Source organism: Orcinus orca, chromosome 4, assembly GCF_937001465.1.
Source record: "Orcinus orca chromosome 4, mOrcOrc1.1, whole genome shotgun sequence".
Taxonomy (NCBI): Eukaryota; Metazoa; Chordata; class Mammalia; order Artiodactyla; family Delphinidae; genus Orcinus; species Orcinus orca.
In genome coordinates, this window is record NC_064562.1 from 21,732,497 (window position 1) to 21,746,072 (window position 13,576).

General features: G+C 38.3%; 1 protein-coding gene across 6 annotated transcripts in view; it reads left to right on the top strand.

Moving 5' to 3' along the window:
• The window catches only part of NFKB1 (nuclear factor kappa B subunit 1), a 122,060-nt gene that overhangs the window by 30,342 nt on the left and 78,142 nt on the right, over positions 1-13,576 (top strand). For 4 of the 6 annotated variants that reach the window (XM_004263570.4, XM_049708849.1, XM_033402124.2 and 1 more), the window contains 2 exons: positions 1,552-1,592; positions 5,812-5,910. In XM_004263570.4, coding sequence (XP_004263618.1) covers positions 1,552-1,592; positions 5,812-5,910 — 140 coding nt within the window. The remainder of the gene's footprint in view (positions 1-1,551; positions 1,593-5,811; positions 5,911-13,576) is intronic. The other 2 variants (XM_033402102.2, XM_049708848.1) reach the window with 1 other exon arrangement.

Consider the following 13,576-nt stretch of genomic DNA (forward strand, 5'->3'; position numbering starts at 1 on the left):
ATTATATTGTTGTACAGGCTTTATATTAGCAGTGTGAAAATATTTCCTTTTCTAATCAGTTTTATCTCCTTATCAGAAATTAAATTCTAGCCATTTTTTGGAATTTTAAAATTCTAACAGTTTCTTTTCTAAAAGTAGTTAAATACATCCAGGAATTAATTTCATACAGACAAGAGAAGATAATTTACCTAAATTATACTACATTGGTCAGTCCCTACCCTTTTTTCTTGTGTATGTTTCAGTTCAAATTCAGTCATTTTTCAACTGACTTCCTTGTAAATTTCTTGAATAATAACAGGAAATAATTATACCTTAGTTTCCTACAGTTTTCTAGCCTTATCCTGACTGATCATAATACTGAAAAGGTAAAAATAAATCCTCTCTCAAGTTAAAGTTTATTTTTAATTTCAACCTGAAAGTTTAGCTTTCTTAATAAATATACTTATCTAAAATAAGTCTTGAACTTCTGTCCTAGAGACAGTGAAGGTTGAAATGGACACCAAAGCATTCTAGAATTTTTTTAGTACCATTTTAATTTACATTCAAACAAGTGAGAAACACCATGAGCCTTTATGTATTGCAGAGCTATGGATTATTTTACTGTTGACATAAAAACCAGCTGGGAAGCTTAGGGACTTTCTCATATTGAACAAATTTGAATTTATACTGTCAGAGCTTCTGATTTTCCTTTGAGTTTCCAAACTCAGGTATAGTCAGGCTATGGATTAAGCTTCTAGTATTCTTTGTTTTTATAACAATTAATTGGTATGCACCTATCTAAATTATTTTCAGAATTTTATAAAATGCTTGTTTTAGAACAGAGTTTATATGAGAGCACAGTATTCAAAAGTTGTATACAAACATCAGAAGCTGTGAGTTAATAAGAATCTACCATGTCTGAGAGACCAAATTAAATTTGGGAGGGAGGAGGAACAAGCTAGCCAGTTAAGGAATGAGGGCAATACTTATGGATTCTGAGTATTGGAAAGGAACCAAAAACTTAGTGTAAGGAAAAGCGGATAGCCTGAGATTGTTATCTGTGTGTTTCACGTGTAGGCACTAGCTCAGTCTCTTGTAATTTCACATTAAGCACATTCTCTTTGAAGAATGGAAATCAGTGTCTAATGATATGAGGGCAAAAGAAAATTTCATAGTGCCCAGGAAGTGGTTGCTGCTTTTAACTGGTATTTGTGTCATTTAAAAAATGCTTTGTTAGTGGACATGATTGTGAAGGCTGTTGACGCCTTAATCCTTGCCAGACATCATGCCTTTTGTCGGGTTGTGCAATGCGCCATCACCATTCAACAAGACGTTTATATAGTGTGGTTCTCTCTGACGGTGTAAAACTGTTGTTAAAATAAGGATAAATTTAATATTCAAACAAGGAAGATATATCCTTGTGGAATTTTAGCTAAAACATTTATTTGAAGCCTATATTTAAAAACATAATTTCAGTTTTTTTACTTCTTTTATATGTATATATTTTTCTTTTTACCAAATTTGAGAAGCCTCACAGTTTCTTTTGGTTTCTGTTTGTTGTTTTGTTTTTAGCAGATGGCCCATACCTTCAAATATTAGAGCAACCTAAACAGGTAAGAAGATGAAAGGGGTGGGACTTTCTCTTTAATTGTTAGATCCATAAGTCTAATATTAATATCTCAAGCACCAAATAAAATAATAAATGAATTTTACAAAGGAAGTACCTTATCTAGAAGATCAACAACCTGACAAATTATGTGACAACTTTATTCATCCACTTTACATTTCTCTTAGTCATTCTTCACACTCTCCTGAGCCTCAGTATGTAGTTCTGTAAAACTTAATTAGAGATCCTTGATATCCCACGATCTCTACTAACTTTGCTTACCAGCCACTCCTAGGAGAGGCATAGGTTATCTCCACTCATTTTCATTTATAAGGGAATACACATGCATGCAGTTCATGTACGCTGAGTTACGTCCATCAACATGTCCCTGCACATGCAGTACTTCTTAGCCTTCCTCCTTCCTTTGGAGCTCCAGCCTTCTCTGTTCTGTCTTTGAAACATGTAACCTAAGATACTAAAGGTACCAGTAGGGTGTAGAGAAAGTATTAGAATGGACGGTTGAGTTCTCTCTGGTGTTAGCTTTGGACTCAGTCTGTTTGTAGTCAGGAGAGGAGCATTTTATTTTATCAGGCTCTTCTTCTTACTACTAGATTCTATAGAGGATACCTGGCTTGAAGTGGCCTCCTCACCATGCCCCCATGGGTGAATAGTTATTAGAAATTGTATGGGACCAGTGCTATCAAAGAGGAGGGAGGAGGATCTCTAATATTTGCCTATAGGAGATTTCAGTCATTGAAGAATGGAAATAATGGTATAGTCTTCTGCAAAATGAGGACAAAGTCGGTAAATCTCCAAATGGATGTGCTTATTAGCACATCTTTGTGAGACTGAGGATGAGTGTACCTGCTCTCTTGAGTTATATCATCCAATACCTTTCCTAAATGTTTTTAGTAGCTCAGGCAAGTAAGTGTAACACTTAACAAATGCTAACTGGGTCGAGAACTTAAATAAAGCATGGTTGTGGTTACTCTAATCGTGGCCTTATATATGTATTTGGATTTTGGTCAAGATGTAAAGGATGTAAATATCTTAACTATGACCGAATAGACTATCCTTACGAGGTTGAACTTGGGTTAATGTTTTTGGTGTGGGGACAGGAATGCCACGTGAGACTTGAGGCCGTTGTTTTAGTCGCTTGCAGGTGGCACACCCTGACCCCACAGGCTGCTGACATGACTTTGTTTTACCTCCGTGTCCAATTCCATAGTGGTGAGTTCCCACAGGAGGCCACTGACTCTCTCAAAGACCCTCCCAGTGGAAGGTTATCCCTTAACATTCTAGGCAGTAGTCTGGCCTCCTGGAAAATTTTCTGAGTCTGTGAAACTGAGAAATCAACTAAACTTTATTTGCATACTAGGTAAAATGTGTTTTTCAAATATCCATTTTCATAAGCATAGCACTACAATAAGAATTTTTAAATGCAGTTTCTTACTATGGGTCCAGTAGTCACAAGGAAAAATTGATACTTATGATTTATTTGAAGGGTGGGTTACATAAGTCCAAAATTCAAAATTTAATTCGCTACTTGTGGATGTGTAAAAGCTTATCTGAGTAAATCAGTGTGTTTGCTTACCAAACTGATAATATTTTGATGTCTGACTCCAGTGAAAGTAAGAAGATTGTATTTAAGTCAGACTTTCTGACCGGATGGTTATAGCCTTGCCTTTGAGGTTGATGACTCATTTTAAGCAAATGGAGTTACTGAGATGAATGGCTGTGGATTGGCAAACCTTTAATCTCAAAAATTTAGAATCTGAAATGCATCCAGACTATACATTTGAAGACATCCTAGCTTCCTTAAAAAAAAAAAAAAAAGTAATAAATTTCTATCCTCAGGTTAGAAATTCCTTTGCATGGAAGTTTAATACTCTTATCCAACCATGAATAATGTCTATTGTTTTTTAAATGATAAGCAAGCTATTAAGACATGTCTCTTTACTCATATTCTATTTGAAACCACTTCCAGTAAGATATAAAAGTATATGTATAAGTACTTATTTTTCCAATTGTCCTGAAGGAATTTTGTGATTAAAGATAATGAATTAATTTATTAAGTTTAAAAAATAAAATCTAGAAAAGTGTTCTTTTGTCTTTGGGGTCTCTGCCACAGTTTTCCCCAACTCTGACAGAGATGAGTCACAGCATAGACTACTAATCTTTAGCGTATCCAGTTCTGTTGCATATTATTAAGTGCTAATTATCTAATATTATTTAAAAACTGAACTTGTATTTAAATTGATTAACAGGTAAATCCCTATTTTATGGCTAGTCAATTCTGGAGGCTGTTACACACGCTGTTGCTTTTTCATGCTTTTAGAAATTTCACTTAATTATTAAAAATAAGTCAACTTGGGCTTCCCTGGTGGCGCAGTGGTTGAGAGTCCGCCTGCTGATGCAGGGGACACGGGTTCGTGCCCCGGTCTGGGAGGATCCCACATGCCGCGGAGCGGCCCGTGAGCCATGGCCGCTGAGCCTGCGCGTCTGGAGCCTGTGCTCCGCAACGGGAGAGGCCACAACAGTAAGAGGCCCGCGTACCGGGAAAAAAAAAAAAAAAAAGTCAACAGCCTTTGTCTATAAAAGGTATAGGTCTGAATTTGTAACTTTTTTTTTAGTTTGAATTTTGTGCGAAGCAAAACAGAGGATAATTGCCTCCAAATGACTAACCTCAAAAAGCTTCCCAGGTGTTTAGGTTTGGGATCTCCCGAGGAGCCATTTGCAAGAGTTGTTTTAGGTGCCACTTTGATGAGTTGATCATACACACCAGACCCATGTGTGACTTGAAGCAGTTTCCCCGACTAAGGAATTTACTTCAGGCCTTATTTGTCCCATTAAATATGCTTTAGACTGATCCTCTTTGGAAATTAGAAAATTCTCACAGAATTTAGAAATAATTTCAGGTGCTTTCATTAGTTCAGGGTACCTGGACCTCTCAGACTGCTTTTCAAGACCCTGTGAGGCATAGTGAAATGCAGTGCAATCTAAGGAGGGCAGAAATTTTACATTGGTCCGTGAGCTCAAAGCTGTCAAAACCTTCGTGTTTGCTGGGCTCCACTGTCCAGTGTGCAAGGGAGAAAGCCCTCACCACCAAGTAGTGGGTGTTCGAAGCTTCTGATGCCTAGGGATCCAGTAGTGTTTATATGAAGTCAACCCCACAGTAACATAAATGAAAGGTGAGGATGTTCCTTAAAGTGTATTAACATATTCTTTTCACTGAAGGGTGAATTTGAAAATAGGAAAACCATCTGGTCAAGTGACTGTATAATTAAAACTACTAACACTACCACAAATTGTTTGACATCGTTATAAAGTTGAGTCAGGGAAAATGTTGAAAGCTCCCTTAATATGATGATGAGAGCCATTCTCATAAGTGCTCTTGTTTTATTCTTCGTATACAAATATGCACAGTTATAATTGTTAGCTTTGCAAGGCATAAAATGTTAGAACTGGAATAGATCGTGAGTATGGTCTAGTCTAACCTTATTTGTATAGATTAAAAAACATAGAACTTAGGTGTTTATCAGCTCACATAGTAAAGGCTTCTAGCTAATTCTTAATTGATTTACTATGTCTATAACATTCTTGAGTTAATATATAAAGGGACTATCTAGTTTTGGATTTATTCAAGTCAGTTAACATGTCCAGCTGGAGCTGATAATAGCGATAATCTTAAAACTCTTCTCTTCTGAGCTGTTAAGAGTTGCTGACCAGATGTGAGGTCTAGCGTAGGGTGTGTTCTACAACGCTGATGCGATATATTTAACAAGACATTTCTGTATGCCCTCCTGGACCAGCTGTCATCGGAGTCGATAAAGGAATTCCTTCAAGAGTCAGAGAAGCTTAACTTTGAGTCATATGGCCGATTTCAGAGCTTGGCAGCAGCAATTCGAGATGAGGAAGCTGATGCAAACAAGCTGTAGCACGTCGAGTCTAAGGCTTAAACTCTGCAGCAGGTTACTGTCCACATAGCACAGCAGGAGAGGTTCCACAGGGCCAGGGACCTGGCTTTTAAGCCACAGCTCAGTGCACAAGTATCAATTACCATCAATGTTTGTAATAAGGTTATGGGAAAAGTGGTTCTCATCTACAGTCTTCGCAGTTTATGTTTTTCCTTTAATACACCAAGCATTTGAAATTTGTATAACTTTGTCCCTATAATTTTTCGTAAGTATTTCTCAAACTTGTTCACCTTGTGTTTACCTTTGCAGAGAGGATTTCGTTTCCGTTATGTGTGTGAAGGCCCCTCCCATGGCGGACTCCCTGGTGCATCTAGTGAAAAGAACAAGAAGTCCTATCCTCAGGTCAAAGTAAGTTCGTGGTATCTTTCCATGTGAATTCTGGAAGATTTGATGTCCTAGGAGCAAAAGAAAGGAACCCTTTAAATATAGCTACCGTTTGCCTCTGTGCCTAAGCTGAAGCGTTCACGTGATTATTATAATATTTAAATAGAAATGTCTCTTAGCAATAGAGGTGACAGATTTTAAAACTCTGTTAATATTTCCATTTAGTACAAATTGTCTCAACATTAACTAACAGAACTTTTATTATTTCTTGATAATCTTAAAGGGTTTTTTAGTTGTATACTTCCTAAAACTGTAATAAGTCTTTGAGAGAGTGCTTGATTTCAGCTCTTTGGAGTTTTAGTGAAAAACAAACCTCAGGTGAAAAACAAAACTTCAGTGCATGAATTCAGATCCAGACTCTGTGCCTTTGCCTGGGTTATCCAACACTACTAAACCTCAGTACCTGAATGTGCAAAATGCAGACATGCTAATGGTCTCTACTTCATAAAGTCTCTAGAGATTGAACGAGAAAACGTATCTAAGTGGTCCACAGAGAGCCTGGCAATACCATAGGGCCTCTGCTTGAGCAACTGCGCGTCCACATGTTGTGGTGCTTGGAATGTAGTACTTCATGACATGCTGTGGTGGGCTTGGCCGAGCCTTTTCTATACCTTCAGGTTCTTTTTCTCTCTTTTTATTTAATTGGGAATATCTTCCGCTGAGGTAATTTGAGTTTTTTATTTTCATAATGTGATGTCTTGTTTCATAGACTGATTGCTATCAGTTTTGCAGATAAACCAGTCCATAATTGCAATTTCATAATTTATAAACATTTTCATTTGTTCAGTGATTTAAGGCTTTGGCGAAGGTTATCAACTCAGTTCCCGCTAAGGTGTGAGTGCCTCTTAGGATATAACATTCTTTTGGCCTCAGTCTTCTTATTGGTTTGGTGTTGTGAGTAGGTGAAACGCAGCAAGACAGACCTCCAGTAAAATCGTGATGTCAAGGAAATTTGTCTTTGGTTTTCAGCCTTGCATTTTATACCCTCCCTCTCCTCATATCCCACTTCTAGGTCCAGCCCTTTCTATTTTCTTATCCCGGATCTAAAACAAAATCCTGTGATTCTTTACCTCTTGAGAATATTATGTAGTATTGGTCCTACCAATTGTATTAGCATTTTAAGTCTCCTGTCCGAGCTCTCCTGTGGAATGAAAGATGTTTTTCCTGTTAAGGGTCATTAGGCAGGGTAAATATGATGTGTTTAGCCACAGTCTTATGGTCTCAAGTCCTTTAGAATCTGAACGAGGAAAGAGGCTCAGCAATAAAACAAGGGAATTAGTATTTATTAAGCACCAAAGATTTGCGAAGTGCTTTACGTACATTATGTCCTCTATCCTCAAACAACCCTGTTAGGTAGAAAGTGTAAAGCCTGTGAGGAAACTGAGGTTCTTAGAGAGGAGCCTTGCTGTCCTCAAAGCACCCATGGCTCATCATCCTACAGCAGGCTCTTGCTTATTGAACTCTTATATGGAACGTGTGCATTTGGGGTGCTGGGGGCCGGGACCCAGGGGACAGGACACGGGAGGACAGTGGTGAGATAAGGCGCAGAGAATTACAACTCTGGACAACATGGGAGAGGAGCTCAGGGGTAAAGGGTACTCAGATACTAGGGAGTCAGATCCAGCACTTATCTTTTTAACACCTGTGTCTGTGTGTCCTGTATATAAATATTGTATGTGTCTATACATGTGTACTTGTAATAAGGACAGTTGAAAGATACATGTTATCTGCATTGACACTGATTATAATTACTGAAGAATTAGCATTAAGAGAAAAACTGGGAGTTTTTTTCTAGACTGTCTCTGTACAAAAAAATATAAATTACAGTATTTTCAAGAACTGCTTACTCCTATTGCTCCAGTCTTCTGTGGCTAAGTGACAGTTCTTGATACTAAAAACTACATGACATTAGCTTTGTTATAAATTTGTTACCGAATAAAAAAACTATATATCCATTTATGCTCAGTCTTCATACATCCTTCTCATGTAGTGGTTGTTGCCTCACATTTACAAAATAGAAATAAAACAACCTAATGGACATTAGATGTTCTTCTCAACTCATAGTTTCTGTATCAAGGCGTTTAATACTTAGTGGGAAATCTAGATACATAAACAACTAATAATAAAGGAAGTCAAAATGTAAATGTGTAAGATTAGTTGTTATTGAACTTCAGCTACAGCTTCACTGTTTCACCGAATTATATTTTTATTCACTAATTCAACATATATTTATTAAGCATTTAATCCAGTTGTAAGAAAATGAAGAATAGTTTAGAGAGTCTATTACAAACTGTCATTGTTCTCTTAGCCTGTCATCATTCACTCAGAGTTTAAATGACTCTGCTCTTTGTAATGGTTAAAGGAAGTAATTTTATTTATCTTTGAAGCTCTTAATCAGAAGGATGGGGAGGAGGGAAAGAGTCAATCATGAGGCAGTTTTCCCAGAGCTCTTCCAATATCACTTTTTTTTTTTTTTTTTTGCGGTACGCGGGCCTCTCACTGTTGTGGCCTCTCCCGTTGTGGAGCACAGGCACCGGACGTGCAGGCTCAGCGGCCATGGCTCACGGGCCCAGCCGCTCCACGGCATGTGGGATCTTCCCGGACCGGGGCACGAACCCGTGTCCCCTGCATCAGCAGGCGGACTCTCAACCACTGCGCCACCAGGGAAGCCCCCAATATCACTTTTAATATATAGTGTTTTTCACAGAGGATAGTTGAGGGTGACCTTTTGGTTTACAAATGGATTTTTAAATCTCTCTTGCCTGTAAAATTTAGGCAGAGGAAGGAATTGCTCTCAGTGTGTATCTTTACCAGGAGGATCTTCACAACTGTACATGTATCTGGCAGTAGTTCAGTAAGCACGCACTACTTGTGAGGCTGCAAGACAAGCGGTGAGATAGATACAACTAGCCAGGGATTTGGGTGAGAAAACTTTATACTTTGGAGGGTTTTCCTGTTCATTGTAGGATACTTAGCAGCATCCCTAACTTATACCCACTAGATGCAGTAGCATCCTTACAGTTGTGACAACCAAAATGTGTCTCCAGACATTCCCATGTGTCCTGGTGGGGCAAAAGTGCCTGCTCGAGAACCACTGCTCTAGGTGCAGTGTCTAATCAACCTTAACCTTTCTCCTTTGCATACTTTTCTGCTATATAAAGCTATAGTGCATAGGTTATATAGAATTGCCTGAGTATATTATTTTGCAAACGTGTGTACTTTTCCTGATTATTAGATACTTATTTTCGAGTTGATGATCATGGCGACTCTATAATTTCTTATAGAATCTCTGAGTTAGTGTGCCTGGATATTAAGGAGAAAGATAGAAAAGAGAAGAAAAAACATATCCTAAACATTCCATATTCTATGATAACTGCATACCTAAAAGTTAACATAGGAGTTCTGTTGGTTCTCTGTTATAAACTGTTACAGAAGAGAAAGTGAAAGTGGAGATGGATTCAGTCAAGGCTGTAAACCTGCATAGCCACTGGGTATGAGCAACAGAGGCATCTATGGAGTGGTCCTCGTTCCCCCTTACAGTAGAGGGAGGTGTAATAGCCAGTGCCCCACGCTCTCACCGAATTCCATTTCCACAGGAACTTCAGAGGGAGAGCATTTACATTTACTGGAAGGAAATGATATTTCTGAAATTTACGTATGCTCCATATTTATTAAAGGACATTTGTTCAGACTTAAGAGTAAAATGTTCCAGGCTCTGTCTTTTCCTCACCTACAGACTCTTACCCTCCTCTCCCTCCTCTGGCCTCACTCATTCTCTTCTCATCCTGCCTCTGGGAGAGCGCACCATGCGCCCCGGAGCGGCCCCTGGAAGGCTAGTGGTTCAGCATGCGCTTGGTCACACACAGGCAGCAGCAAAGTGTTGAGAGCCAGCCCCAAAGCTGTAGGGTCTGGCTGTGGTTTGGGGGCTGCAGACCTCTAGCTGGGCTTTATAGAGCTTGTAAACATATAACCCTGCTTGGGTTTCTCTCGTGCTGATTGTCCAAATGTGATACCTCAAGTTTAAATCATTTTAAAACCAACTCTAAGAGCCTACCCCAGTTCTCCTTTTGCTACTGGAGTTTTGTCCTATGCTTAATACCCTATTTCTGATAAGCTGGATGTATGCTAGGTTTAGACACTCTTACAATATTGAGATTATTTCTAGAATTAGGACTGTTGAACCATCTGGTGTTCTGCATGTTTCTTTCATGTCAAAGAATCCATTAGCTTTCACGGGTCTTGCCGTGGAAGTCTTCACATTCTTTTTAAAAAATTGTTTTAATTATAAAATATTTCATGTGTACGGGACATTTAAAAATTGATGTAAAGAACACCATATACCACCACCTGATTTAACAGGTACAGTCATCCCTCAGTATCCTGGGGGATTGTTTCTGAGATCCCCGCAGATACCAGAATTCATGGATGCTCAAGTCCCTTGTATAAAATGGGGCAGTCTTTGCATATAACCTTTGCACAACCCTTCTGTATACTTTAACTCATCTCCAGATTACTTTTAACACCTAGTACAATGTAAGTGCCATATAAATAGTTGCCGGTGCGCAGCAAATTTAAGTTTTACTTTTTGGAACTTTCTGGAATTGAAAAAATATATTTTCCATCTGTGGCTGGTTGAATCACTGATGTGGAACCTGAGGATACAGAGGGCCAACTGTATCAGCATTTTACCATATTTGCTTCTGATCTCTTTCTAAAATAAAAGATACAACTAAAGCCCCACCCATTGTTCACTTTTTTCTTCTTCTTCATAGGTAAACCACTGCTCTGAATTTTCAATCTGTGATATATTTAATATTTTTACTATACAAGTATGATTCCATGAATACCGGCATTTTCAAGAACATTAATTTTTACTGGTTTCAACTCAAATTTTCTATTATACATGATGGCTTTTTTTCAGGGCAAATAAGAGTTAAAATTGGGCTAAAACACTTGAAGATTAGTGTTCACTTTGATTCTATTGATTCCTTTTTATCATCTAGATAAAATTTCTTCATTCCTAATGTAGAGTTTATTCTGACTCCTACAGGAAAAAGTAATAATATTCAAAAATCTAGGGAAGGTAAATATGCAGCCTAATTCTTACATCTTGCCCTTTTTAAAGAAAAGCTTTCCTGTTGTCCAGCATTTAATAATCTATTATACTGTCCTACAAAGTTTCCCTTTAAAGTTTCCTCAGTTCTAATTTCATCGTGGATCTCCTAATGGGAGAGGCTGGCAGAAAAGCACAAGTACCTTCCTCGAGGCGAAGCTTGTCCCTGCCTGTTTTTGACTCAGTAAGGAGTGCCAGGGAAGGCTCATTTCCCTCTTTCCCGAAAGTTAATCATGAGATTTTTGTATTAGTCAAACTACCTTCCTCTTCACAGAGGTGGAAGGGTGCCCAAGAGGAACAGCCCCATGCGGCTTCAGAAACCCTCACCGATTCTCTTCCAGAGTGGCCAGAAAGCACGCATCCTCAGCTGCTGTGACATCCTCCCGCGTGGCCCACTCCGTGCCAACCAGAAAGCTGTCAGTGACCTTGACTCTAAAATACAAATAGCTGACCAGTTGGTATTCTTATTTTCTCTTTAGTTATAAATACCAAATGCAATGGACTACAACTTGAAGCACAGCTGATGTAGTGTAACTATTTTTAATTAGATGTTTTCTGAAAGCTGATTCTCACATGTTTTCTTTCCTTAGTGTTTTATATTGAACAGAAGGTGTGTGTTGAAATGTTTGGGTCAACAACAGCTTTTTTATTGTCCCCACCCCCCACAATTGGGTTGCTTTTTTCCTTTCTTAAGTCTCCACTCTTGGTGCCTTCTCACTTAAAAATCCTAAATGTTAAGTTTCTGTCAAGGTCAAATAAAGACTGGCTGATCTGCTGTGGCATTTAGGGATATCACATATCCTTGTGTAATCTCCCTTTCCTTTGTATGGACTTGTCTGGTTTGGGAGGTTTGCCATTTTAAGGATCTAGTTATAATACTAGTTTTGGGTAATTTAATCTGATTCAGTTAACTAAAAGCAGGGAAGAAGATCACCAATAATCAATTAGGCGTGCACATGAAACCTACTTCATAGCATTTTAAAAATTTTTTATCAATACCCCTAAGCTGTTCACAATTTGCATATGTTAAAAAGGGAAAATAACCACATCCCCTAAATCCAGAGCTCTGCGCTATGTTGAAGAGAAGGGCTTTGTAACCTGGATCCCTTTTACCGGTTTCAGAGGGATTTTGGACTTCTAAATCTATATGCAGAATTTTATGTGTATACATATTTCTGGGGGGATAAGTATAACTTTTTATCGGATTTTCAAAGGGAAGGACTCAAACATGGTTAAGAACCAGTGCTGCAGGGTACCTGTCACTTCAGCTTTCTAACAGCAGCTGATTTTAAAAACTGCTAATAAAAAGCAGCTAATAAAAAAAGATATAAAAAGCAGCTAATAAAAAAGATATATAAAATGCCTTAAAAATTTTTGTAATTTTTGTAATTTTTAATTTTATATTTCCATTTTTTTAAAATCCATTTTCAGTGAGTTGAAATAATTAAGGTTGCTCAACACAAGGCCCAGGAAAACCTCCCTTCACTTTGGGTTTAGGGTGGAAAGGTGGGGAGACTTAGTATCAAAAAGGCAAGTAGGCTTCACTGCATTTTCTTCCTTGCTCTTCCATAGGCATGCTGATTAAATATGAAGTTAACCATTAGTAGTTGAAGCCAAAAGAGAGAAAATTTATTTAACATATATTCATTGGGTACTATGTGTCAGGTCCTGCTCTTGGCAAGCAGACAAAACTCCTTTCCTTGTGTAACTGCAATCTAGACTTCTAGATATTTTTCTTTCACGTAGTTCAGAAGTTTTTCATTTGGCCCCTAGAACCAAATATTACCTTACAGAATGTTTTTAAAAACAGCCCTCTAAATTTACTGTATGTATTCATAGTCTGCATTATGAACTAGAGAAAGCTACTCATGAGAGGAGACTTCTAGCATGGATCATAGCTGTGAAATGTAACCCTCAGAAATTATTAGGAGAACCATAGGCTTCTTGAATTTACAGATTGTCTGAATTTTAAGCTTCATTTTTGTCCATCCTGGCTTGGCGACCTTCCTCTCTTGGCTATTCCCATTTTTCTTCCATCTGTTTTTCCTTAAATACATGATTGTTCCTGGGACTATTATTTAATCAGAAGCAAATCTCTGATGGCTTCTTCTAACCCCAGTAGTCTCAGTTTGAAGATGATATAGCCTTTCCTCATTCCTTTCAGGAATTCGGGTCTCATAAAGTCACATACTGGTTATTCTTCTTGATAAGGTAATAATATACAGGAGAACTGATTTCAGATGCATGCAGCAGCGAGCGGTAGCTGGAAGCAAGATCTTAGTTCCGGGACCAGAAGTCCTAACCACTAGACCACAGGGGTCAGTGGCTAGGGCCTGGATCCCTACTTCTTGCCTGCCTTGTCAGGAAGGAATTCAGGCGAGGAGGCAGAAGGTAAAGAGAAAAGTAAAAAGTTTGTTGGGAGAACAAAGTACGTGCAGAAAGACACACGGGCGAACTCAGAGAGAGAGTCACGCCTTTGGGAAGTTTAAATTCTTTATAAAGGGGCAGTTTTCTGGG